Source organism: Petaurus breviceps, unplaced genomic scaffold (assembly GCF_028583685.1).
Source record: "Petaurus breviceps papuanus isolate PSGF00001 unplaced genomic scaffold, PetGlider_PUasm1.0 189, whole genome shotgun sequence".
In the NCBI taxonomy this organism is placed as follows: domain Eukaryota; kingdom Metazoa; phylum Chordata; class Mammalia; order Diprotodontia; family Petauridae; genus Petaurus; species Petaurus breviceps.
In genome coordinates, this window is record NW_027185809.1 from 14212059 (window position 1) to 14236588 (window position 24530).

Below are 24530 nucleotides of genomic sequence, written 5' to 3' on the forward strand. Positions count from 1 at the left end.
TCACCCTCCAGGAGAATAGGGGGGGAAGGGGATGTGAGGGGGGATGATGGAAGGGAGGGCAGGCTGGGGGGGAGGGAAGTTGGAAGCTCCCACTTTTGAAAAGGGACAGGATCAAAGTAGAGAATAGAACAAGTGGGATGTGGGATAGGAGGGAGGGAAATATAGTCAGTCTTCTACAATACATCTCCTATGTTATTGTTTTGCATTAGCTGCACATGTACAACCTATACTGAACCGCTTGTCTCCCCAGTGGGGGTGGGTGGCAGGGGGGGAAGGGAATGAATCTGGAATTGAAAGTTTTAAAATCAAATATTCAAATATATGTATATATATATATATAAATATATAGGCTGAACCCCCCCCAAAAAAAATATGGGGTGTAACCATTTCTATGTGTATTTAAGACAGAGTGAAGGAGGGTCATGTGATTTCAGCAGACCAAATTGGGAGATTTGGGAGCCTGAGGGACCATCAATATAGATGTTAAAATTTCCCATTATCAGCAAAGGATAATATAGTGAACCAGGTATTGACCTCCTTGAGGAAGAAGGAAGATTGCATATTCAGGGAAAATGTGACTGTTATCCATGATATAATCTTTGATATAGCAAAGTACTGTATAAAGGAGTTTTATTGGACTTAAACTTTATTGGTGTGTACAGGAATATCGTTTACTGTTCTCTTAGATTAGGCTGGTATCACCATAAAATGCATAGCAAGCATGAGCATATTTATTCTGCACTTTATTTATTTATTTTTAAGCAATCGGGGTTAAGTAACTTGCTCAAAGTTACACAGCCAGTTATTTCTGGGTGTGGTGCTTATCTGAGCCCAGATTTGATCGCCAGGTCATCCTGACACTGGAGCCGGTGCTCTTACTTGCTGAGCCACCTGGCCGCCCCTTCTTCTGCACTTTTAACTCATATTTTAGCCATACTGAATTAGATGGGATCCAAATAGGCAAAAAGAATGACTTTAACCTCTATAAGGATCTTGTTTATTATCCAGGAATAAACTAGCAGCTAGGAATACTTTTACTTATCCTCATAAACTTGAGAATGACTAACAGTGACATGAATGACTTACATTATTTTATAAACAGAGAATGTGAAAGAGAGATTCCTGAAATGTCCTATTTGACATCAAACAGTGAGCCAGAGGCAAATTGAGGGAAACAAAGCAAGTCCTTTGACTCTGGGAGTTATGCTCTGCCCACCAGACAAACAATAATGTGAAGCATCACCACCTCATAACTTAACCCATGTACCAAGCTAATCTAGGAATCTAGGTGAGGATTTAGCTTTAAAGGACAGAAGGGCACTGTGGTCTTCTCAGAGACCTAACTAAATACTAGTTGGAATTCAGTGCAAGAAATTCTTCCAGCATAAGAAAAAGAGGCTTGTATTTATACTTGATCTCATTAGAGTTTTTCTTTTAGTACTCCAGTCAGACTGGACTACTTGGTACCCTGAACTCAACACAGCATCTCTGACCTCTGTGAAATCTGTAAAGCACTCCCTATTCCCCCCACTTCCTTTTCCTTTATGGCTCAGCTCAGATGAGATCTCCATGGACCCTTTCCAGTTACCCTCAGGTATTAATCTCTTTTTCCTCAAATATTCCTTAATCATCGAGTCTGTCCTCTCCTTTGTCCCATTCACACTCTACCTAGTACTGACTTTATCATACACCCGTCATATCCTCCCTCTACCCAAGGATAATGTGAGTTCCTGAAGGGCAGCACCTTTAGTTTTGTCTTTTTATCCTCAAAAGCCAAAGAAATGCCACCTTGCACATAGGATCCCCAGATCGAGAGCTTGACAATAGAGATCACCTAGTCTAATGTCTTTATTTTATAAATACAGTAATGTAGGCTCATGGAGATATGGTCATTTGTTCATATTTCATATTTTAAGTAGAAGAACTGAGATCAAACTTAAATCTTTTGGCTTTGAATCCAAATCTGATGCCACCAATATCATGATAATGGTAAAGAAAACTGGGGTGAGGAAAGGGACAGATAAGTAAAAATTCCTTCCCCCATTATGTAGGGAAGAATGAAATGTGCTTTGGATCATATAGGTCCTAAATAGAGCGCTCACAGGGGCTTTGGAGGCTATCTAATTCAGTCACTAACACAAAAAGAGAGAGGTAATACAACTTGCCCAAGATCAAAAGGTTAGTGCCAAAGGTGGAATTTGTCCTTTGTCCTTGAGATGGTAGGCATTTAATAAATGTTTGTTGAATGGAATTGAGAGTGAAGAGACACTCCTACAAGATCTAGATTAGTAAGGAAACATGAAAATAATCCTTAGAAAAGAATTTTGTACCTTGGAAAGATAACACACCCTCCAGGGCTACCCCCTGAGCTGCCTTCATATAACCAGGACTGGATTTCTGAAAGGTGTCAAGAACATTTCTTATAATCTTTCTTTACATTAAGACAACCCCTCCCTACCCCCATAATTCACTCAAATAATGGTAGCAAGGAAGTTAACATCTGAAAGAAATAGATTGTCTTTTTGAGACATGGCACCAATCCCTATAGTAATATTTCTCTGTCTCTTAGAAATCTGGTATTCTGTATAGAATTTCTGCGGGAAAATTTTGAAGCCAGTGTATTCACTCTCTAAAATTCTGGTGTTTGCATTTGCATGTCCATTTTCAGCATACCAATAGACTTAATTTCTTTTATTTGCTCCCCAATTTCCTTCTTTTTCAAAAAAATTCTGGAGCCTTTCCATGTCCCTAAGTTTCCCTGAATTAGCATTTATTTTATGCCCCCAAAAGTTCTCATGGCAAATTAGCACAGGAAATGCTGTTAAATTATTAAGACAAGTAGCAAAGACAGGGAGAGAGAATTCCAAACAGAGTACCTCAGTTATCAGCCTGGCTCTATTGACCTGCATCAACCTGAGAAAGGTTCTTGACAGCAGTTAAGACTTAAGCTCCTCACTGTTCAATTCAGAGAATCTTAAAGTAGAGTTTCCTCAATTAGGATTTCTGTCATGTCCTTATTCAACAGAAGAATGATGAACCTTGACAAGAAAGCAAATAAGAAAGTCTTTTTCCTTGCTTACCTCACCAGTAGTCTGAAATTCATTCTCGAGAATTCCAGGACAGAAATGAAAACCCTGAGATGACCATCACTGAATTGCTGGGAAGAAACAGGCTGTGGAGATGACAGTTATTCTTGAAAAGTTCCAAGTTTCTGTAGGATAGGCTTAATTTCTGAGAGGGACAGGCATGGAGGGGAGGGAGGGAAATAGAGTCATTGCATAAACAAAAGAGAGCAATAAAATTTATTTTTTTTAATGTTGTGTTCCTTAAGGGCAGAAACTTTTGTTTGACTTTGTACCCCAGCATTTGAGAAGACAATGGTTAGAGTGCTGGCATCCAAGCCAAGGCCCAGCTTACGTCTCAACTCTGGCACCGACCTGCTTCAATGACCCTGACAAGTCCTAATCCCTCAGTGCTCTCAGCAACTCCTCAAGACTAAAAGTTACAAAGACAGTGCCAACCTGCATTGGTAGATGGAGTTTCCTCAACTGAGAGCTCTATATAACAGGGAAATCCCAGGGCCTGTCAACTAGCACAGTGCCTGAAACACAGGAGGTGCCCCATAGATATCTATTGAATGTAAATGAATGAAACCAGAGTGAACCCCAGAGCTGGTTGGAAGGAGAAGGAAATACTCAGCAGAGTGAGTTTGCTCCCTCTGCTTGTAAACTCTTAGCTTTTGAGGTTCATTAGAATGGCACTTCCAAGGAATAACCTTTCAGAAAAGACTGACTAAAGCAGTGCTCATATTTGGTTTATAGGCTTATAGCTCATTTTAGCCAGCCCCACCAAGGAAGTAAAAATAACATCAGAATGAAAACCAGCGGGCAAGTGTCACCTTTCTCATATCCCACCTGAGTAGTAAATTTTGCCAGTCTCAGTAGGCTCAGACTCTAAATGTCTTCCTAGATAGGACAGTTCCCTGTTTTAACTTATTACTTTATGGCTGTGTTTTCAATACCACACTAGGAAGAAAGGAATGGGGAAGGGGGGAACAACTGAGGCCTGGATGTCTCTAAGGGAAGAGTTGCCTCCTAGGAAGAGAACCCTAGACTGTGGCTCATCTGGTCTGTATGATTCATCGCTTCCAGTTTCCTGTGTTCTTAAGGGCAGAAGACATCATGAGAGTATGTGGCAATCAATAGCTCACAATGAATGGAAAACTATTCCAGATACAGCATTAACAATCTAGGTCATTTCAGGTAGAAATTCTCTGGGAAGAGGAATAGAAGACAGACAAGTCAGAAAAGCAGATAGACAAACACATAATCTCAATCTCTCTCTCTCTCTCTCTCCCTCTCCCTCCCCCCCTCCCTTTCTTTCTCTTTCCCGTTCTCTCTCCTCTCTCTCACTGCTTCTATCAACCTCCCTCTCATGTACCCCCAACCTCTAGGTGCTCTGTTCATTCAAAAGGGCATTATCCTCCACAAGGTACTGAACAGGAACCAATACAAATGTTTTTCCATAATCCCCACCAATATCCTAAAAATACATCAGCAACAGGAAAGGCTCAAAATGAAGCCCAACAGCTGCCTTATTTTCCTCTTTTCACATCATTTCTAGTCACACTGCTCTTTCTCCAGACCTCTGACTCCTCATCTCCCAAACTAATCAGTTGCCAGGTCCTGTTTATTCTATCTCCACACTATCTCTCTCATTCACACCCTTCTCTCTAACTCAGTCACCTCCCTAGTTCAAGCCTCCATCAGCCCTCACCTGAATTATTACAACAAACTCCTAATTAGTTTCGCTGATTCACGTCTCTCCCCATTCTGACTCATCCTCTCCGCTGCTGCCAAAGTGATTTTCCTTAAAGCACAAATCTATGTCATTCCCTTACACAGACTCCAGTGGCTCCCATGTCTCCATAATAAACTTCTCTATGTGGCATTTAAAGTCCAGCACATCTGGCTCCAACCAAGTTTCCCAAGATAATTATATCTCACGGCCCTTCCAGTACCCCCATGGACCAGCCAAAACAGTCATTGGCCGTTTCTTACATGTAGCACGTGTCATCCCTATGCTTGGAATGCCCGACCACCTCACCTCTTCCATTTTGCATCCCTAGGTTCTTCAAAGTCTCAACTCTTACATGAAGGTTTTCCTCATTGTGCAACTGCTATTGTCCCTCCCATTACCATAAATTTACTTTGTATGTTTGTACATATTTCCTCCTCAATAAAATATAAACTCCTTGAGGCAGAGGAGTGTTTCATTTTGCTCTTTATCTCACTAGCACTCAGCACGTCTGGGACATCTTAGATGTTTACAATAAATGATTGTTGATTAATTAATTATTAATTCGTTAATATTCCTTTATAATAATGTGATTGATTAATAAAAATGTTTGATAGCTGTTTCTGTCTCCTCCAAAAGACGACAGGGAAAAGGATCTGATTAAATCCATATCATGGGTATGATGACTGCCCTCCTTGAACTTCCATATGTGAGTAAATTTTGGCATTGAAAATGATGCTTGACACTTAACACTTACTAGCCATGTGACCTTAGGCAAGTCACTTAACCCCAATTGCTCTGCTCTCCCCCCTCCAAAAAAGAAAAAAGAAAAAAATGAAGCTTGAGTTTTTGTGATAGCAAAGAATTGAAAACAAAGTAGATTCCCATCAATTGGGGAATGGCTAGACAAATTGTTGTTCGTGAATGTAACAGAATATTGCTGTACTGTAAGAAATGATGTGAGTGATGAATAAAGAGAGGCTTTGAAAGATCTACATGAACTGAGGCAGAGTGAAGTAAGCAAAGCCACGAAAACAATAAACACAGTAACTATAACAAAGTAAATGGAAAGAATGGGAAATGCCCCAAAAAAATCAAAAGTGAATGAAATAAAATTATAAAGATCAAACAGGACTCAAAAATGAGATGAAAAGCCATCTTTAAACCCACCCTTTAATGGAGGTGGGAGGTATATGAGTGTTACACATTGCAGATGTTTTCTGACTCTTTCAACGTATTTATCAGTTATGCAGATTTTTTTCTTCTCTAAAAAATACTGTTATATGGGATGGCTCTCTGGGAGGAAGAGAAGGGTTACCTTGCATAACCATGATGATGAGAGAAGCAAGACATCAATAGAAACTTATTAAAAAAAGAAAATGAAGCTTAAACTGTATTTTCACTCTGCATAAAGAAAAAAGAACCCCCGAATAGTATTTAAAACCAGACTGTCAATGAAGCATCCAGAGCTGGAAAGTTGTAGCTTTCCTACCCTTAACAGAATTGCAAAAGATAAAACCTCGGGACTGCTGTTGTAAAAGAGAAAGCATTTCACTTTGAACCAAAAAGAACTCGAGGAAGGCGCTAGATATTAAGAGTAAAGAGAAACAGGGAAAAGGTAAGCATTACAAAAGAGTATAAAGAAAAAGAAACCAATGCCAAAATGAGGGCTCAGTATTTATTCTTCCTGCTAGAAAGGATTGACTCTCTGGGCAAGGGATGGGGGCTGAGGGAAGGGCATCCTGTTACATCACTGCTGGAAGACGTTTGAGGAAACAGTTATATGTACTTGATAGGTCTGAACTTCCTTCAGCAGAACTTCATGTTTATGAGACTACATAGCTGACCGATGGGATACCTGTATCTGTGTTACCCCAGGAACATAAAGACCTTCACAGAAGAGAATTGTCACTTTAAAGATGGGCATATCACCTCCTATCCCTCCTAGAAGCTCCAATCACTTAGGTTTCTACAACAAATCAAGGGAAAGGATTTAGTGCCAAAATCTGTCTTGGTCTGACAGCCTTTCTTCTATAAATCCTTTTAAATTTCTTGCAGGTGCTTCAACATTCAAGCAAAAGCATTCACTGAGGGCCTGCAATTAATATATCTCTATGCTAGGCACTATGAGATATAAAAAAGAATCAGAAGAGACAGTCCCTAGATTGAGGAGCATATTAACTACAGAGGTGGGGGAGGGAAAGAAGAAATATCACACATGAAAGGACTAGAAAGTAAAATAAATTGCATAGTAATAGATTAAATATTAAAAATAAAAGATTAAAGTTTGTACCAATTATAGAAGAAATTCAAAGTACAGATATATTCCACATCATAATATTAGGTGGTTCCTTGGAAACATTAGGTGAAATAATATTACAAGAGGGACAATTATTCCATGGAAACTATTCTATGAATGGCTGATCAGTTACATGAAATTGAAAGTTTTGTAGTGTTATAGCAAGAGGTAGAGACAAAATGGTGAAGAAATATGATGGACAGCAAGCTCACTCCTTCTTCCTTGACTTTCCCCCCACATACACACACACAAATCCTCCAAAAAATGTAGAAAGCACACCATGCTAAAATCTGATCAGGAAATCCAAGAAAAAAAATCCAAGGGAGTCATTTTTCAAGCCCAGGTCAGCAGAGGGAGATACACAGAGGCTGTGTACCAGGACAAGAGAAGCATGTGGGGAGCCAAATAGGTGCCAACTGGCAGCTCTTTTGATCACTGCCTAGTTCCAGGTCTCAAATTCCCAGTGGACTGAGGTGGAGACCTGTGTTTAGGGGTGACATTCGAGGGTAGGGAGTAGTTGTGGGCCCTAAGTTGTGTACTGGGAAAGCAGTAAGTGAAAAAGCCAGGAGTAATTGTGTGTCTCTCACCCTAGCTGTGTGACCTTGGGCAAGTTACTTAACCCCAATTTCCCTCCAAAAAGCAAAAAAAAAAAGGAAAAAAAAAAGAAAACCCCAAATGGGGTCACAGAGTCGAACATGCCTAAAAATGACTATACAAAGATAGTAAATGCTGATGCAGTGTAGACTTGAGATTCAATTAAGAGCGAATAAGAAATATGTAAAGGTGTTCTTAAAAATAAAAAATTTCTAAAAATGTAACTGCATACAGTAGTATTAACTCATCTAGAGCCTATGTGGGTGGTTTTAATATCTGATTTCCCAATATCAGGAAAATAAAATGAGTGATTTTTTTTTTTTACTTAAATAGGGACCATCCATGGTTCTCATTTTTGTCTGCTATTAGAATCTCCAGCAAGGTCCAATTTAGATTTAAAACTTTCCAACTTAATAAAATACTAAATTACTATTATTTTAGATTAAAATATCATTATTTTAGAAAATAGAAAGAAAAATTTAAAGAAGCTTTTTAGACCTCATCAAGATAAAAAAAGAATAGCTAGATTGACATTCCTATACCCCTGTAACCTTCACTTGGGAGTTACTTGAGATATTCTAGAATTAATAAATATAGATTAGCCTTTGAATAACTTGTACAAATAGCACAAAAGGGGGAAATGTGGAGCATAGGTAAAACTTTCTTTTTAGTTTCTCGAGAAATAATTTTTAAAATGATATTTTCCTCTAAAGCCTTTTCTGTGCAAAAACTCCTTAAGAAGGTGCATGATAGATGAGGTGGGAAAAAAAAAGACTTTCTTAATAAAATGGTAATAAAGCAAATTAACAGGATAAGATCATTGCCTTTCCCACCCCTGAAGGAACTGGGGCTAGGACTCACTCAAGGAACATGCCTTCTGCCATAGATATTTGCTAAAAGCTCAATAGATTCCTTGAGGGGAGTGTTCCAGTAGTAACTGTATTTTTATTTTGTGCAAGATCCATATAAATGACAACTCGGGCAGCTAGATGGTGCAATGGATAGAGTGCTGGTCCTAGTGTCAAGAAGGCCTGACATCAAATTCAGCCTCAAATACTTATTAGCTATGTGACCCTGGGCAATTCACTTAACCCTGCTTGCCTCAGTTTCCTCATAAGTAAAATGAACTGGAGAAAGAAATGACAAACCACTCCAGTATTTTTGCCAAGAAAACGACAAAAGGGGTCACAAAATGCTGGACAGGGCTGAAAAACAACTAAACAACAACAAAATAAACATCAGCTGAAATATTCTTGGGGCATTAAGGAGGACAAGGGGAATTCTTCCAGTATGGCTGTCTCTCACTGAAAGATAGAAATGGCTTAAATAGATGAATGATAATAAAATGGTTTCCAGCTAGACTTGAGTTGAAATCCCATAGCATTATTTTTTTTCTCCTAGAGTTCTCGATCTGTTGCCTCACTACCCAAAGAATCACAAAATCTGGGGGTCAAAAGGGTCTGCTGCAGACATGAAGCCCAACTTACACCCCAAGAGAAATCCTTTCTATAACATCTCCTATGAGTGACCACTCAGCCTTAACTTAGAGACCCCTTAACTGAAAAGTCATCCGCAGCTCCTGAAGTAACCCCCTTCACTTTTGGATGGCTCTAACTGTTAAGATTCCTGATTAACAAGAGTAAACTGGCCTCTTTTCTACTTCTGCTATTGTTCCTCTCTTCCCTCTAGGACCAGAGAGAATAAATCTGAAGTCTCTTCAATATGACAACCCCTCAAATCCTTAAACATAGCTGTCCATTTCACTGAGTTCTCACTTCTCTAGGCTACATATGTTTACTTCTTTTAACTGGTCCTCATATGACGTAGACTCAAATCTCTTCACTATCCTAGATGCCCTCCCCTGCCTGCTTTCTAGCTTATCAATGTCCTCCTTAAATTAAACTTTGGAACCCAGAAGAGAACATGGTCTTCCAGATGTATTCTGACCAAGGCAAAGCTGCATCTCAATGCAGTCTGAGATCACATAAATTTCTTTGACTTCCATATTACACTGAAGATTCATATTGAATAAACAATCTTTCAAAAATCCCTAGATCTTGAGGGAGTTAGGTGGCACAGTAAATAGAGCATCAGCCCTGGAGTCAGGAGGACCTGAGTTCAAATCCGGACTTAACCCCAATTGTTCTGCTTTCCCCCCTCCAAAAAAAAATTCCTAGATCTTTGTCAAACTGCTATCACATCATGCTTTTCTCATCCTGTACTTGTGAAGCTGATTTTTTTTAACCCAAGTATAATTTTTTACTTTATCTCTGTTGAATTTCAAGTTACATATTCATCCCAAAGCTCATCTTTTAAAAAAACAAATGTTTTGCTAAAGTCTAAGTAAACTATTATCTACAACATTTTCCTGATCTACTAGTTTAGTATAGTAATAAAAAAAACTACAAAAAAGGAAGGTCAGGCAGGACCTGTCCTCTGTGAAGCCATGCTGATCTTTGTAATATGATTTCCTTTTCTAGATATTTGCTAATCAACTCTTTAGTGATCTATTCTGGAATTGTCCCAGGAATCAGAGTCAAGTTAATTGACCTTAAGTTTATAGTTCTCTTCCTTTCTGAAAATCAGGTCAACATTTGACTTTCTCTAATCCTGTGTCACCTCTCCCCACATTTCCCATTTCTATGATCTTGCAAAATTCACTGACAGTGGATTAGCAATCATATCTTCCAGTGCATTCAGTACCCAACGATAGAATTAACATGGGCTAGATTACTAGAAATTATCAAGGATAACTAGGTGTTATTTCTTTACTTATCTCGGGCATCAATTCCATTAGCCACTTTTATTCTGTCACATCCAGTGCAAAAGTCAATCTCTTTGGCAAAGAAAACAGAAGAAAAAAGAATCAAGTAGCACTGTCTTATCTTTGTCGTCAGTTATCATTGTTGTATGCACGCCCGAGCAATAGTCCTAACCCTTCTTCAATATTTAACTTTCCACCAAAATAACTATTTAAACACACACACACACACACACACACACACACACACACACACACACTCACCTATCTTGTTGTGCTTGGCTTCCCTTAAAATTTTAACTCATTCTGAGTTTAAGACCCCTAAAAATATTTTTATAGGATGATATCAAGTTTTTATATTCATTTTCTGTTACATGCCCTTGCTCCCATCTTCTGTACATACCCTTTTAAAAACTAATCTGGGGTGACTAGGTGGCGCAGTGAGTAAGAGCACCGGCCCCTGAGTCAGGAGGACCTGTGATCAGTTCCGGCCTCAGATACTTAACACCCACACAAAATAACTGACTGTGTAACCTTGGGTAAGTTACTTGACCCCAATTGCTTAAAAAAAAAACAACTAATCTGTATGGTGTGTTTTCTGTTTGTCCACACTGCTCTCTTGTGACAACTATCATTTTCCAATTTCTTGAAATTCTATTAGATTTTCAGTCATACAGTTGACAAATATTTTTTGTTAAGTGCCTACTATGTCACAGACACTATACTAAGAGCTGGGGACATAAAGAAACATAAACCACAGTCCATGCTCTCAAGGAGATCACAGTGTATTGTACAGGTGGAGTGGGGGTGGGGGTAGGGGTGACAACATTTGAGCAACCTTGTACAAACAACCTATATACAAGATAAATTGGAAATAATCAACAAAGGAAAATCACTGGAATTAAGAAGGGTCAGGAAATTCTTGTGTAGAATTTGAGATTTTAGTTGGGACTTGAAGGAGATGAGAGAAGCTAAGATGTGAGGATGAGGAGGGAGAGCACTTCAGGTATGAGAGAGCAGCAAGTGAAAATACCCAGAGTTAGGAGTGACTTCTCTGAGATCCAGCAAAGAAGCCAGTGTTACTGCATCTGAGACTATCTGGGGAGAGGGATATAAGGTGTGAGAAAACTGGAAATGTCGTGTGTGTGTGTGTGTGTGTGTGTGTGTGTGTGTGGTTATAAAGGTTTTAACTGTCAAAGAAAAGGATTAGTCAGTCTGCTTTAAGCAGAGAAAGGCAGAGAGAGAGAGTGAGAAAGAGAGAGAGTGAGAGAGAGAGAAAGAGAGAGAGGGAGAGAGAGAGAGGGAGAGAGAGAGAGAAAGAGAGAGAGGGAGAGAGAGACAGAGAGACAGAGAGAGAGAGAGAGACAGAGACAGAGACAGAGAGAGAGAGAGAGAGAGAGAGGCCTCAAAATGCTCACTAAAGTTCCCCATCACTACTAAATCGGGTCTCTGTGCCAGGCTTGCAATGATTGCAAAACTCATCTACATCCTCATTCCAACTAGGTGAAATGTAATATACTCCAATGACAAAATCATTAGTTTCTGTCTCCAGTGATCTTTACCCAACTGCTCTCCACTAGTTTCTGAATTTCCTCCAATAAGCATAAATATATAATGCAACTCAACCTCAATCTCTTTTCCCTATCATGTTTCTTTTAAATTAGGCATATCCATTCAGGACCATATTCTAGTCATGAGTTCCTCCAACCAAGTTATACCTGTTATGCCTATTAGTGATATAGATAAGGTCAAATTGGCCTTGCATTAAGATTTCTAGTTCCTCTTGTATTCTAAATGGTTGCCATCCATATACATACATTTGAAGCAACAGGTTCAATCAACCTACAAGTATTTATAGTACCTACTATGCATCTAGCACTGTGCTGGGCACTGAGTAAACAAATTCCAAAAAACCCCGATTACAAGAAGCTTAGATTCTAACATAGCAGACAAGTTTACATATGAATAAAGAATAAATATAAATATAATAACTAAAAATTAGCACAAAGTCATTAAATACAAGGTAGTTGGGAAAGGAAGGCTCTAGCTATTGGAAGGACCAAGAAAGGTTTCATTGAGAAGATAATGCTTGAGCTGCATCTTTGAAGACAGAAAGAGATTACATGAGGCAGATTTGGGGAGAGAGTCCATTCTGGGAGCAGAGGAAAACCATTGCAAAGGTATGGAGATGGGGATGTGGAATATCATGTGTGAGGAAAAGAGATGATGGCATTTGGATGCATAGCAGAGTGCAGGAAAGGGGGGTAATGTACAGTGAAGCTCTTGGTTTGGGGCCATTTTACAAAGGACTTTTAAAACTAAATAGAAGAATTTATATTTTTTCTTCGTGGCAAAAGGAAAGCACTGAAGGTTATGGAGTAGGCATCAGAGCTTGCTTAAGGGAAGTCAGCAGTGTGAAGAAGGGACTCATGAGGGAGAGACTTGAGACAGAAAGTTCTGGTAAAAGATTGTTGCCATTATCTTAGAGGTGATGAAGGTCTGAATTACAGTGGGGGCTGTGGGAACAGAAAGAAGGGGTTGGAGGCAAAAGACATACCAAGATTTGGCAACTGGTTCAATATGTTGGGAGAGGGAGAGTGAGGATTTGAGAATCATACTAAGACTGAAAGAATGGTGATACCTGTCTTCAGTAGAAGCATGGAAGTTTAGAAGATGAGTGTATTTAGGGGTGGGAGAAGATAATGAGTCCTGTTCTGGAAATGTGTTTGAGATGCCTCTGGAACATCCAGTTTGAAATGTCCAAGAGGTAATTGGTGGTGTGACACTGAAGGCCAGGGGAGAGACTAGGCCTGATTAAATCCCTCTCTTCCCTTGCCCTCAGACTTTCAGCTCCCTCTCCCCCCCGCCCCATTAGAATGTAATAGGCCAGGAACTATTTTTATTTTTACTTATATATTTTCATTCTTAGCATGTAGCACAGTGCCAGGCACATAGCAAGAGCTTAATAAATGCTTCTTGACTTGACTTGACTCTTGGAGTTCTCAGATTTTTTGTTAGTAAAATGAAATGATTGAATTAGACAACCTTTAAGATTTCCTCTAGCTCTAATATTCTATGGTTTTAAGCTGTCAATGATTGCAAGATTTCCTCCTTAACTCTTGAGTGAAGATAACATACAGAATAATTCATGGCCATCTCTCAAAATCAAACAAATATTTATCGTTCAAAATATTAAAAAAGTATTTGCAAATAACTTCTTATTACACTCTGAGGAAACAGACTACAAAGAGTCCAAGGCAAAGGAATGACTGGGTTTAGTTCTACTCTGATCCATCCTTCACAGAACAGCCAAAGAGATTTTCCGAAATTATAGATCTGACTTAGCCTTATACTCAACACACTATATGTTAGTCCACTATACTCAGCATATACTGGTCATTACTTATTGCCACTAGGCTAAGACTTAATCTATGCTGCCAAGCTTGTACAACCCTTTGCCACCTGGCCCCAAGGTATCTTTCCAGGCTCATTATACCTTATCTATGATCCAGCCTAGACTCCTCAACACTACATCTACTTATGCCTGGAATGGATTCTCTCCCTACCTCCCTTCAATTATACCTCATAGAATTTCTCCCTTCTCAAAAAGGCAGCTTAAGCACCATCTCCTACATGATACATTTCACTATTCCCTCCATCCCTACATTATATGTATTTTCTTAATATTTATTTATTGGCATTTATTCAGTGACATATTTACATATTTCATATTTACATTAATTTTGTATATACATGTACTTGTCTCCCTAAATAGAATGTAAACTTCTTAAGAGTTAGCTATGGGGGCAGCTAGATGGCATAGTGAATAGAGCATTGGCCCATAAGTCAGGAGGACCTGAGTTCAAATCTAGTCTCAGACACCTGACCACTTACTAGCTGTGTGACCTTGGGCAAGTCACTTAACCCTAATTGCCTTGCCTTCCCCCCTCCAAAAAAAAATAAGAGTCAGGTTTATTTCTTTCTGTATTTGTAGCACAATGACTAGTACATAGTCAGCACTCAATAAATTACTGTTGGGGCTGCTAGGTGGCACAGTGAATAGAGCACTGGTCCTGGAGTCAGGAGGATCTGAGTTCAAATTCGATCTCAGACACTTAGCACAAAAACTACCTGTGTGACCTTGGGCAAGTCACTTAACTCCGATTGCCCTACCTTCCCCCCTCAAAAAAAAAAGCAAAAAATATTACTATTGACTGGGCTACAGCAAAGCTCCCAAATGGCCATGGAAGTGGTTTTCCTAAAGCACAGGTCTGCATATAAGTGCAGGCCTGCTCAATAAACTCCAGTGGCCCATTATTGCCTCTGAGACAAAAAACAAAACAAAACAAAACACCACTCTGGCCCTTGGAGGCATTCACAACAGATCTTTCCAGGCTTAGGAAGACATTATGCCAATTTATTCATTCAATGATCCAGCCAAACTGGTCTTTTTGTTATTGATGTTGTATCCAGTCTGAACTGGCTGTGCCTTACTCCCAGAATTGTAATGGAAATGCAAATTTAAAGATCTTCCCTGCCCTTAGGCCCTTTGATAGGCTTTAGAGACTCTGAGAACCTTCCTTGATTTGAAAATATACTCTGCCTCCTAATAGGCTGAATGTGGTCACATGGAGCCTGTGGCAGGAGGCTTGGTTTTCAGGAATGCCCACACCTTGATGCTGTGTGATTGGGCAGTGGGTCAAGAGGGTGGTTACATTCTCTGACCCAGGAGAAGGCTATTTAATCCCTGATGTGAGGCTTTGCTTTGGGGCTCACTTTGAGAAGTGTTCTGTGATTTGATCAGATGAGACTCTGGGAAGCCATTGTTGAGAGCCCCCCGGCTTTGAAAAACCCAGATGTTGATCTGGTATGGATGTAATGGTTGGACAATTTGGAAACCTGCCTACTTGATCTGTTTCTCTGTCTTGATAATTCTGTCTGTATACTCTGAAGTTCGGGGTGCTGACCTTTTTCCCCTGAACTAGGTAAACGATACATATTTGACTGATTAAAGTAAGCTTGTTAACCCATTTTGAGTTGCTTTCCTTTAACAAAGCAGATCTAAGAACCTGTGTTGGCAGCCACCCTGGGGATGCTGGGGTACTTGCTGCTACAAGAATGCCCTCTCTTCTCAGTTTCCCAGCTTCCTTTAAAGCAAAGATTTTGTACCACTTCTTACATAAGACTATTCTTAATCCCTCAGTAATACCCCCCTTTCCCCCAATACCCCTGAAATTAACTTGAACTTATTTTGATTTATACTTTTATACCTATATTATTTCCTCTGGTAGCATATAAACTCCTTGAGGACAGCGACTATTTAACTTTGGTCTTTAAATCCCCTCTACTCCCACCTGGTACAAGGTTATTTTAAGACAATAATGATGAAAATTACATAGTGCTTTAAGAGTCAGGTAGCATTTTCTATACATTGTATCTCACTTGATCTGTTTGGTGATAGTACTGACAATGTTGTTATACAGTGTTTTCAGTACTGTTGGATTCTTCATGACCTAATTTGGGGTTTTCTTGGCAAAGACATTGCAGCGGTTTGCCATTGCCTTCTGCAGATCATTTTACAGATGAGGAAACTGGGGTAAACAGGATTTAGTGACTTGCCCAGGGTCACACAGCTAGGAGGTGTCTGAGGACAGATTTTAACTCAATGAGATAAGTCTTCCTGACCTTCTATCACCAGGCCACTTGGCTGCCCAGTTCGCTATACTGTAGTATAAGAACAGCAGTGATAATGGGAGTAGAACTTTGTTCTTCATGTAGCACTTTCATGTGTAACTGACTTTTCCAGACCTTTCAATATAGGAATGGGCAGCTAGGTGGTGCAATGAATAGAGAGAACTAGACCTGGAGTCAGGAAGACTCATCCTCCTGAGTTCAAATTTGGCCTCAGACACTTACTAACTGTGTGACCCTGGGTAAGTCACTTAACCCTGTTGGTCTCTGTTTCCTCATCTGTAAAATGAGCTGGGAAAGGAAATGGCAAACCACTCCAATATCTTTGTGGGGAAAAGACAACTCAGGGGTGGTTAGGTGGTGCAGTGAATACAGTACCACCCTGCAGTCAGGAGGACCTGAGTTCAAATGTGGCCTCAGACACTTGACACATTTACTAGCTGTGTGACCTTGGGCAAGTCATTTGATCCCAATTGCCCTGCCTTCCCCCCTCCAAAAAGCAAAAAAAAAAAACAAAAAAAAAAAACCCAAATGGGCTCACAGAGTTGTAAACAATTGAAAATGACTGAATAACAACAAAAATATGAGAATATCATGTCATACCAACTTCCCCTATACTTTGTATTGACATCTCTGTACACAAATTGTACCCGGCTTGTAGAATGTAAACTCCCTAAAGATAAGGACAATCTCATTCTTGCCTTTGTATCACTAGGCCTAGTATGATACCTTCCTTGCTCAGAGTAGGCAGGCACTTAATAAATGTTTGTTGAATGAACTGAATTGACTCTTAGAAGTAGTGTGATACAGTGGAAAGGATGTTGGGTCTGGAATTAAGAAATCACGAAATAAAATCCCATCTCTGCCACTGAGAGACCTTGGATAAGTCCTTCCAGTTCTCTGAGCATCAATTTCCTCATTTGTAAAATGAGGGCAGAAAGCCCAAAAGGAAGGAACTCTTTCTAATTTCTTCTAGTTCTAAATCTGATTTTACCAATTGTTAGAACCCGTCAGAGATTGTGCTCTTCAGGCATAGCTTTTGAGAGCACAGGATAGCTTTTATGCCATGAAAAAATATTGATGCAATTATACAAGGATAATAATATTTATCAAACACTTTAAAGTTAGCAAGGCACTTTACATAAAAGTAATTCAAGGCTATGATTTAATCGGGTAATAAGCAACACAAATCAGGCAGATAAGTGAGAAGGTATTTTATATGTTCTGCTTCTCTTTCCAAAGTTGTGTTGAGTACGTTTATATAAACAGGTAGAGAACCACAGAAGGAGGTAAGGATTGTTGAGAGCTGAGTGGTTTGCACAGGTGAATGTGGGCAGGACCAACGAAGATTTTGCAAGCCAAATTAAATTCTTATAATCTGATTTGTTTTGTTTTTTAAAGGCTGCTCTATTCCCTAAATAACTTTCTTTCAAATATAACTCAAGGTTATATCACTCACCTATTCAGTCAGGATGCTCTTGGAAAAGGGAAAAATGTGGGAGGGATTACTAACCTCACAAAGTAAGGAAGGAAAAACTTCCAAATACCTCATAATGTTTAACTCAGCACATAATGTACTCCCAAAGATAACACTAAACAGACTGCTTGGGATGTAAAAATACCAAGGGTTCAGAGCATGAATAAGTTTGTTATAAGAATCTTAGCATTTCCTAACTCTGAGGAATTTCATGAGTAAACACTGTGATTTTAAGTTTCAAAGGCATGTTTTTAAATTTACATCCCCTAACAGGTTTTAAGAAAACAAACTGTTAGTCTGACCTTTACTGTTAAAAGGAAAAACAAAGCAAGGTTCTCTGAGTATTCCTTCTGCCTTTTTCAAACAGGTATGGGACTTGAAACCTTAATTCTACTTGAATCATGACTTCTAGTCATGCTAACATAAACTGAGTGCAGGGTATGAACTGAGCTTTCTACACCCTCATACCTCTATACCCTACAAAACATATTCCCTAAAATGCCATGGCACCCCAGTTTCAAGAACTAAAAAAAAACATGGATTGAGTCTCATGTAGTAGAAGTATGTTTTCTTTTTCCTTAATATACTCATCTGTCCAGTGCAGTCTGTCAGTGAGTAGGTTACTAATAAATGCTTGTTGATTGAATCTAATTTAAGTCACACACCCCCCATGTCCAGTTTGAAACCCCTACAGCTTTCCTGTTCTCACTCAGACATGTCCAGTTTGAAAGCTTTAAAGTCACTTCTTAAAACTGGTAAAAAATGCATATCATGCTTTAGAGTCATTAAAATTCAGCCATAAATTTTGGGGAGAGGGAAAGAGAAGAGACTAAGAATAAACACATCACCCAAAATTATTTTAAAATTATCTCTAATATAAAATCCATCTGATTTTATAACAAACCCTCAATTTAATTTTTCAAGGAACATAAACCATAGGAAAAATGTGAGGAATGTTTTTTATGCTAAAAGTAGTTATTTCCTCTAAGTTCCATCCAAATTATTAACTCAGAAGTAGATGAGGGCAGACTTGGACCCAGAAGACCCCCTAGGCTTCTGGTTCTGTTTCTGGTTCTGTTACTAATCAACTATGTGGCACCAAGCAAGTTTACTCATCTGTGAAATAAGGAGATTGGATAAAATGGTCTCAAAGGTCTCTTTCAACTATAAAAAGTTCAAGATTCAAATTTAGCTCAAAATTTCCACCTTGTGGTAGAGTTGGACAGAATGGGAATACACCTTTGGGCAGCATGAGTTTATGAAAAATTTCCAACAAAAATGACAATTTTATACAGACAATCTTAGTCAAGAGAAAACAAGTCTAGAAGACCTAATTGTTACTAACTAGTTCGTTAAACATGTTAAATGTGAAATTTCACAATATAAAATGAAATACTGAGGCAGTGATCTACATAAAAAATGTCAATGAAATTTTCCCCTTCAGCTAGCTAAAGAGGTCAGTCAAAAGTTTTATTCTGTTACTGTTTTTTAATTGCTGGGCCTGAATAGGTGTTTCAATTCTCCCTGTCATTTCTGCAGGTTCATCTACACAATCAGAGTTGTAAAGAAATTGGTAGTCATTTATGCTAAACTATAATAGCAAGAAATGTGAGATGTGAACTGATTGTGGCAGAAATGCTTTCAGCCATATGTTGTTCCCAGTGTACTGGTATAAAACTCGGTATAAAGGTGGACAAAGGTGCACCAAGTATCACCACTACCAGAATACAGGTTTTAAAATTCAGCCTTAACAATCTCCTCCTGTCCCCGTCCCCCATGAGATATGGCACTCTAGAATGGATTGTTCTGCTAAAAACACTAATTGCTGACATGACATGACAATAGAAATACACAAACACAAATATGTGTACATGTGCGTATATGTATGATAGCTTTACTATACTGTCAAAAGTCGAGAAGTGGCCAGGGTGCTAGAGCTTAGTAGGGAGAAGGTAGAAACAAGCGATTGGTTTTACCCAGCCAAATCAGGACAGAACTCCAGACTTTGCCTTTCCAGGAGCAGTACTGTTCTTTAGGTGAAATAAAGAAGGGCCCTAGCTCTCCCCTCAGTGTCCTCAGATTTTCCTCACACATACAGACACTAAGTGAAGAGCTATCCAGACACTCGTTCCTGTACCTACCTGATTACCAAAGACAGCCAGGGAGCAGGCTGTGGAAACCTCCCGTTCACTAAACCAGACGGCAGCGAGGTGGGAGGGCATGCCAAGGATGAAGACCTGGGCAGTAGCGCAGATAAATTGCCCCAGCGCGGTGATGGCAAAGAGATTTGGCTTCAAGCTGCCCACTTTCACCCAGGCGCCCAAGCAGTTCAGGAATGACCCCGAGAGGGCAACGGTACGTAAGCCATATTTCTCCAGAAGATAAGCGACCGGGAAGAGTAGTGGGATATAGGTCACCATGAAGCTCATGGATAAACAGTCAATGGAAAAGGAGCTGACCCCATAGAAGTGCGTGAAGACGTTACTGACAGCACCGTATTGGATCCACTGGAAGGCATTGCACAGCGAATAGGAGCTGAACAACAGAACGATGACCCAGCGGAGACGGGACACCTTAATCTTTACGGGTCCTCCGGTGGCTGAATCATCGGCGTCCGTAGTGGATTCCCTTTCAGGCTGCTGAGGTTGCCCTTCGGCAGTGGTGGGCACCGAAGTCACACTCACCATGTCTACAAATTGCACTGTCCCCCACTAATCCCGACCTCCCTACTATTTAGGTTCCTTGGGCTCCCTGCCTCCTTCTCAGTGTGACCCTTTCCGGCCTCACTTAGTGTTTACAGGGTTGCCCCCCTCCCAAAACGAAAAACAAAACAAAAATCTCACTCCGAAAGAAAACCAAGCAGCTTAGCCGCTCAGTCGCTAAACCAGGAAAAAGGGAGCACCGAAGTCAGTATAAGACAACCCGAGGCTCGCTCTCAGCCTAGTCTTGCCGCTACCACTTTCTTTTTGTTCCCCCTGGGGTCTCAGCTGATGCCTCAGATTCTCTTTTGTCGCCCCTAGGTTCGAACCCCTACAGCTTTCCTGTTCTCACTCAGACATTGCCTGGCTTGCAGTTCGGAAGCTCAGCCAGGAGACCCGGATCCCTCTTGCAGTCAGTGACTCAAATAGCACCGGGAACAACTTCTGGGTCCCACCCCCTTTTACACACGTGATCCGCCCCCCCCTTAGTCTGCTCAAACTTTGCTGGCAAGTCCTTCCTTTCAGTTCTCCACAGTGCCGCCGCAGGATTCAGGCCCCTTACCTCCTGCCCATCGCCATGGAAACCATGGGATACTCTCTGGTCCCTGCCCCCAGGCTCTACCCTGGCCTTCCCAAACTAAAGCCCCCAGTATCCGTCTCCCCTTTTCCACAAATCCACTAGCCCTTCTTGACTCACGCTCCACAAACAGGAATACTCCAAAGTTACCGTGGCAATTCCTTTCCAAACACCTCAAAACTTCCACTCCCAAAGAGTGAGAAATGCTTCCATTTCTCTTATTATTTCCATACCGAAAATTACATTCCTACTTCCACTACAAAAAAAAAAAATACATAAATAGAAGCAGAGCATAGGATTTAGAGATCAATTACTCTGATCCCCTTATTTTCAGGTGAGGAAACCCACTCAGAGGAGAGGTGGCGAGCTTCTGCCGTGGTCTGACATCCAAATCCATTACTTTCTATTACATCACGTCATTCAATTGAGAAAACGGCCTTTAGCCATTACTCACGTCGGAAACGATAAGCTGGTTCTTACTGAAGGACTGAGCGCAAGTGGAAGAGAGAAGGGCAGGGGCGGGTAAGGAGGAGGAGAACGGAAAGCGACTAGGAAAAAAGGAGAGGCAACATGGCCTCCGAGGGCAAGGTCTTTTGACCAGGCTACTTTGAGGTCCTTTGGAAATTCCACGTTTAACTAACGCTGAATCAACATGTGGCTCTCTTAAGTACTCTTTATAACCACTGGGCAGCAGACGTGACTGCTTCCCCCTACTTCCATTCAAATCAAGAACCCTAAATCAAAACAGGGAACATTAAACTGCCGCCTGTTGAAAGACAGGCTTCCCTTGCACTCCAAAGAGCACCTTCACGATTATTTTTCTGAAATGCATTCCATTGCCACTGAGCAAAGACGATAGCCACTTTCTGCTTTATTTGAGAGAGGTTGCTAGGTGGCCCAGAAATCAGGAAGATATCCTGGACAAGTCACTTAATCACTGTTTGACTCAGTTTCCTTAATTGTAAGGAATTGGTATTTCCTGGAAATAAAATGGGGATAATAATAGCACCTACTTCCCGGGGTTGTTCGGATCAAATATTGATGGGTAAAGTGCCTGGTACATGTAACCCGTGGAATACTACCTAAAAAGTACTGATAAAACATTTGTTTCCTTCCCGTGGAGGATATAACAGGCTTCAAAGTCACCCTAAAGCCTCAGTGGCATCTGGAACCCTCTCACCTGACTGAGGAAAGCAAATTGGATTTAATCAATCAACTAGCCTTTAGTAAGAGGCCGATTTTTGTCAGGGACTGTGCTAAACAGCTGAGGATACTACGGTAAGAAGGAGAGAAAAAGCAACCTTCTGATACCTAAGACCTAAACCATGTCTTAGTTCTTGAAATTGGAGAGCTGTGACATTAGGGAGTCTGTGCTTTGTAGGGTCTGTGAAAGTGTAGTAGGGTATAGAAGCAGGGCTGGAGAACCTGCAACCTTGAGGCCATATGTGGCCCCCTAGGTCCTTAAGTGCCACCCTTTTGACTGAATCCAAACGTCTGTGAAGGGCTGCACTCGAGGGCCTAGAGGCCACAGGTTCCCCACCATGGTTCAGAGTGTAGCATTAGAGTGAAGGTAAAGGAATAACAGACACTTATATTCTATGCACCACCCTTACCATCTTGTGCTACCATTTTAGTCACTTTCCCATCCTCGTCCTCTCCCCAAAAATGGGATCTAGAATTTTCATCTGATTTTAGCTAACATTTTGTAACAACAACATGGTGTGAAATGCATTAGTAATGAAAGAACAAAATAAAAGACTTTCAATTCTAGTTACAAAGCTGAAAGTATCAGAAATTATCTAGGTGACTGTGAACAATTCATTTAGCCTTTGTTTCTCTGCTCTGAAAATAAGGCCAGCAGTACCTATCACCCTAGTTTACAGGGCTATGGTCAGAAATTATAGTATCACAGAATTTTGGAGTTGAAAGGGACATTACAGGTCACGTGGTGCTCTGAAATCATTATAAACAAGACATTTGCTGTATTATTATTAACAGTTAAAGGAACCTGGGTATTTTCAATGAACTGTATAATGTAAGCGAAATACAAGAAATTGTAAAATATTATCTCTGCCCATAAGGGGTTTACAATAAAATTGGAGAGGCAAAGATTCATAGAACCATAGAGTAGCATATGATAAAGTCAAACGAACAACTTGTTGTTGTTCTGTCATGTCCGACTCTTTGTGACTCCATTTGGGGTTTTCTTGGCAAAGATACTGGAGTGGTTTGCCATTTCCTTCTCCAGCTCATTTTATGAAAGAAGAAGTGAGGCAGGGTTAAGTGACTTACCCAGGGTCACATAGCTATTAAGTGCCTGAGATCAGATTTGAACTCAGGAAGCTGAGTCTTTCTGACTTTGGACCTCACACTCTATCCCCTGTACCAACTAGCTGTCCCAAATTAACAATACTTACAATAAATGCTAGAAAAAGTCAAGAGGACAGGATGTCATCACAATAGCTAACATAGAGCACTTTAAAATCTGCCACACTTTTTACATGTCTTATTTCAGTTGATTCTTGGAACAATTCTTTGAGGCAGATGCTATTAGTATCTCCATTTCACATGGAAAGAAGCTGAGGCTGAGAGATCTTAAACACTTTGCCCAGAGTCACTACCCACCTAGTAAAGAGTCTTCCACTCTCAATTCCACTCTCTCTTAAATTCGAGCATAAATCAAAGTATTTATAGAGCACCTTAGGGTATTTATACACTCCAGTGGTCTTCACTGCTTTACAGCATGGACAGGAGGAGACTGTATTGTGCTAAGAGGCAGTATGGTACTGTACAGAGAACACAGATTTGGAAATCAGAGAATATGGGTTCAAAGCCTGCCATTTCAACCTGTGTGCTTTTGGGTAAGTCACTTGATCAATTTGGGTCTCCTTTTCTTCATCTGTGACATTAAGAAATGATAGGGAGAAATGGCTCCTGGTTCTAAATTTATGGTCCTATGTGTATTTGCATAATGCATATTAGCAACATCTATACAAACTATGGATTCAGCAAGGGATTTTTCAGGAAAAAAAATTGTGTTATTATGAGATGTAATGTCAATTTCAGTAAATCAAAATAAAGGGTAGTACAAAGTGAACCTTGCTGATCCTATTCAGGGTGTGAGTGCAACCAGAAAGGGGTCTGAAAAGGAAATTGGAAATTCCCCTTTAAATTGATAAGATCACTCAAATAAACAGGTTCAGTTCAACTCCAGGCCATGACCACTCCATGACTCCTGAGTGTTCTTGGTTTAGCATTCCAGGAACTAGCCATTCCCAGGCCACGTTGACCTGGAGGGGTGGCTCCCCTCCTTGTGTGACCTGATGTTGTTATAAAACACATACCAAGCCTCAGGCAGATGGGAACGTGACTGGGCCAGATGTGTACTGACCGAAGGGCGCATGCGCCAGAAACTTTCTGGCTCCAAGCCTTCTTTGCTTAGAACAGTATAAGAAACTGTTATAAACTCACCTGTAAGCCCAGTGAGCCTCACCCGCGGGAGGGACGCCTCGCCCGGGAAAATTCTTTACACAATTCAAGTTGCGCAGGCTGTGACGGGGCTCCCAGCCATTGATTGACTTTGGAGGTTCCCTTGAATTGGTGATGTATTCTCTTCCTTTACCAATTATCTTGAT

The 24530-nt window shown here is 40.3% G+C and overlaps 1 protein-coding gene across 1 annotated transcript in view; it reads right to left on the reverse strand.

The window, feature by feature from the left end:
- The window catches only part of FLVCR2 (FLVCR choline and putative heme transporter 2), a 78026-nt gene extending 57257 nt beyond the window's left edge, over positions 1-20769 (reverse strand). Inside the window, exon 1 of the mRNA XM_069091932.1 lies at positions 19761-20769. Within this exon, the coding sequence (XP_068948033.1) occupies positions 19761-20306 (546 nt within the window). The 5' untranslated portion in view covers positions 20307-20769. The remainder of the gene's footprint in view (positions 1-19760) is intronic.
- Positions 20770-24530: the final 3761 nt, after the last annotated feature.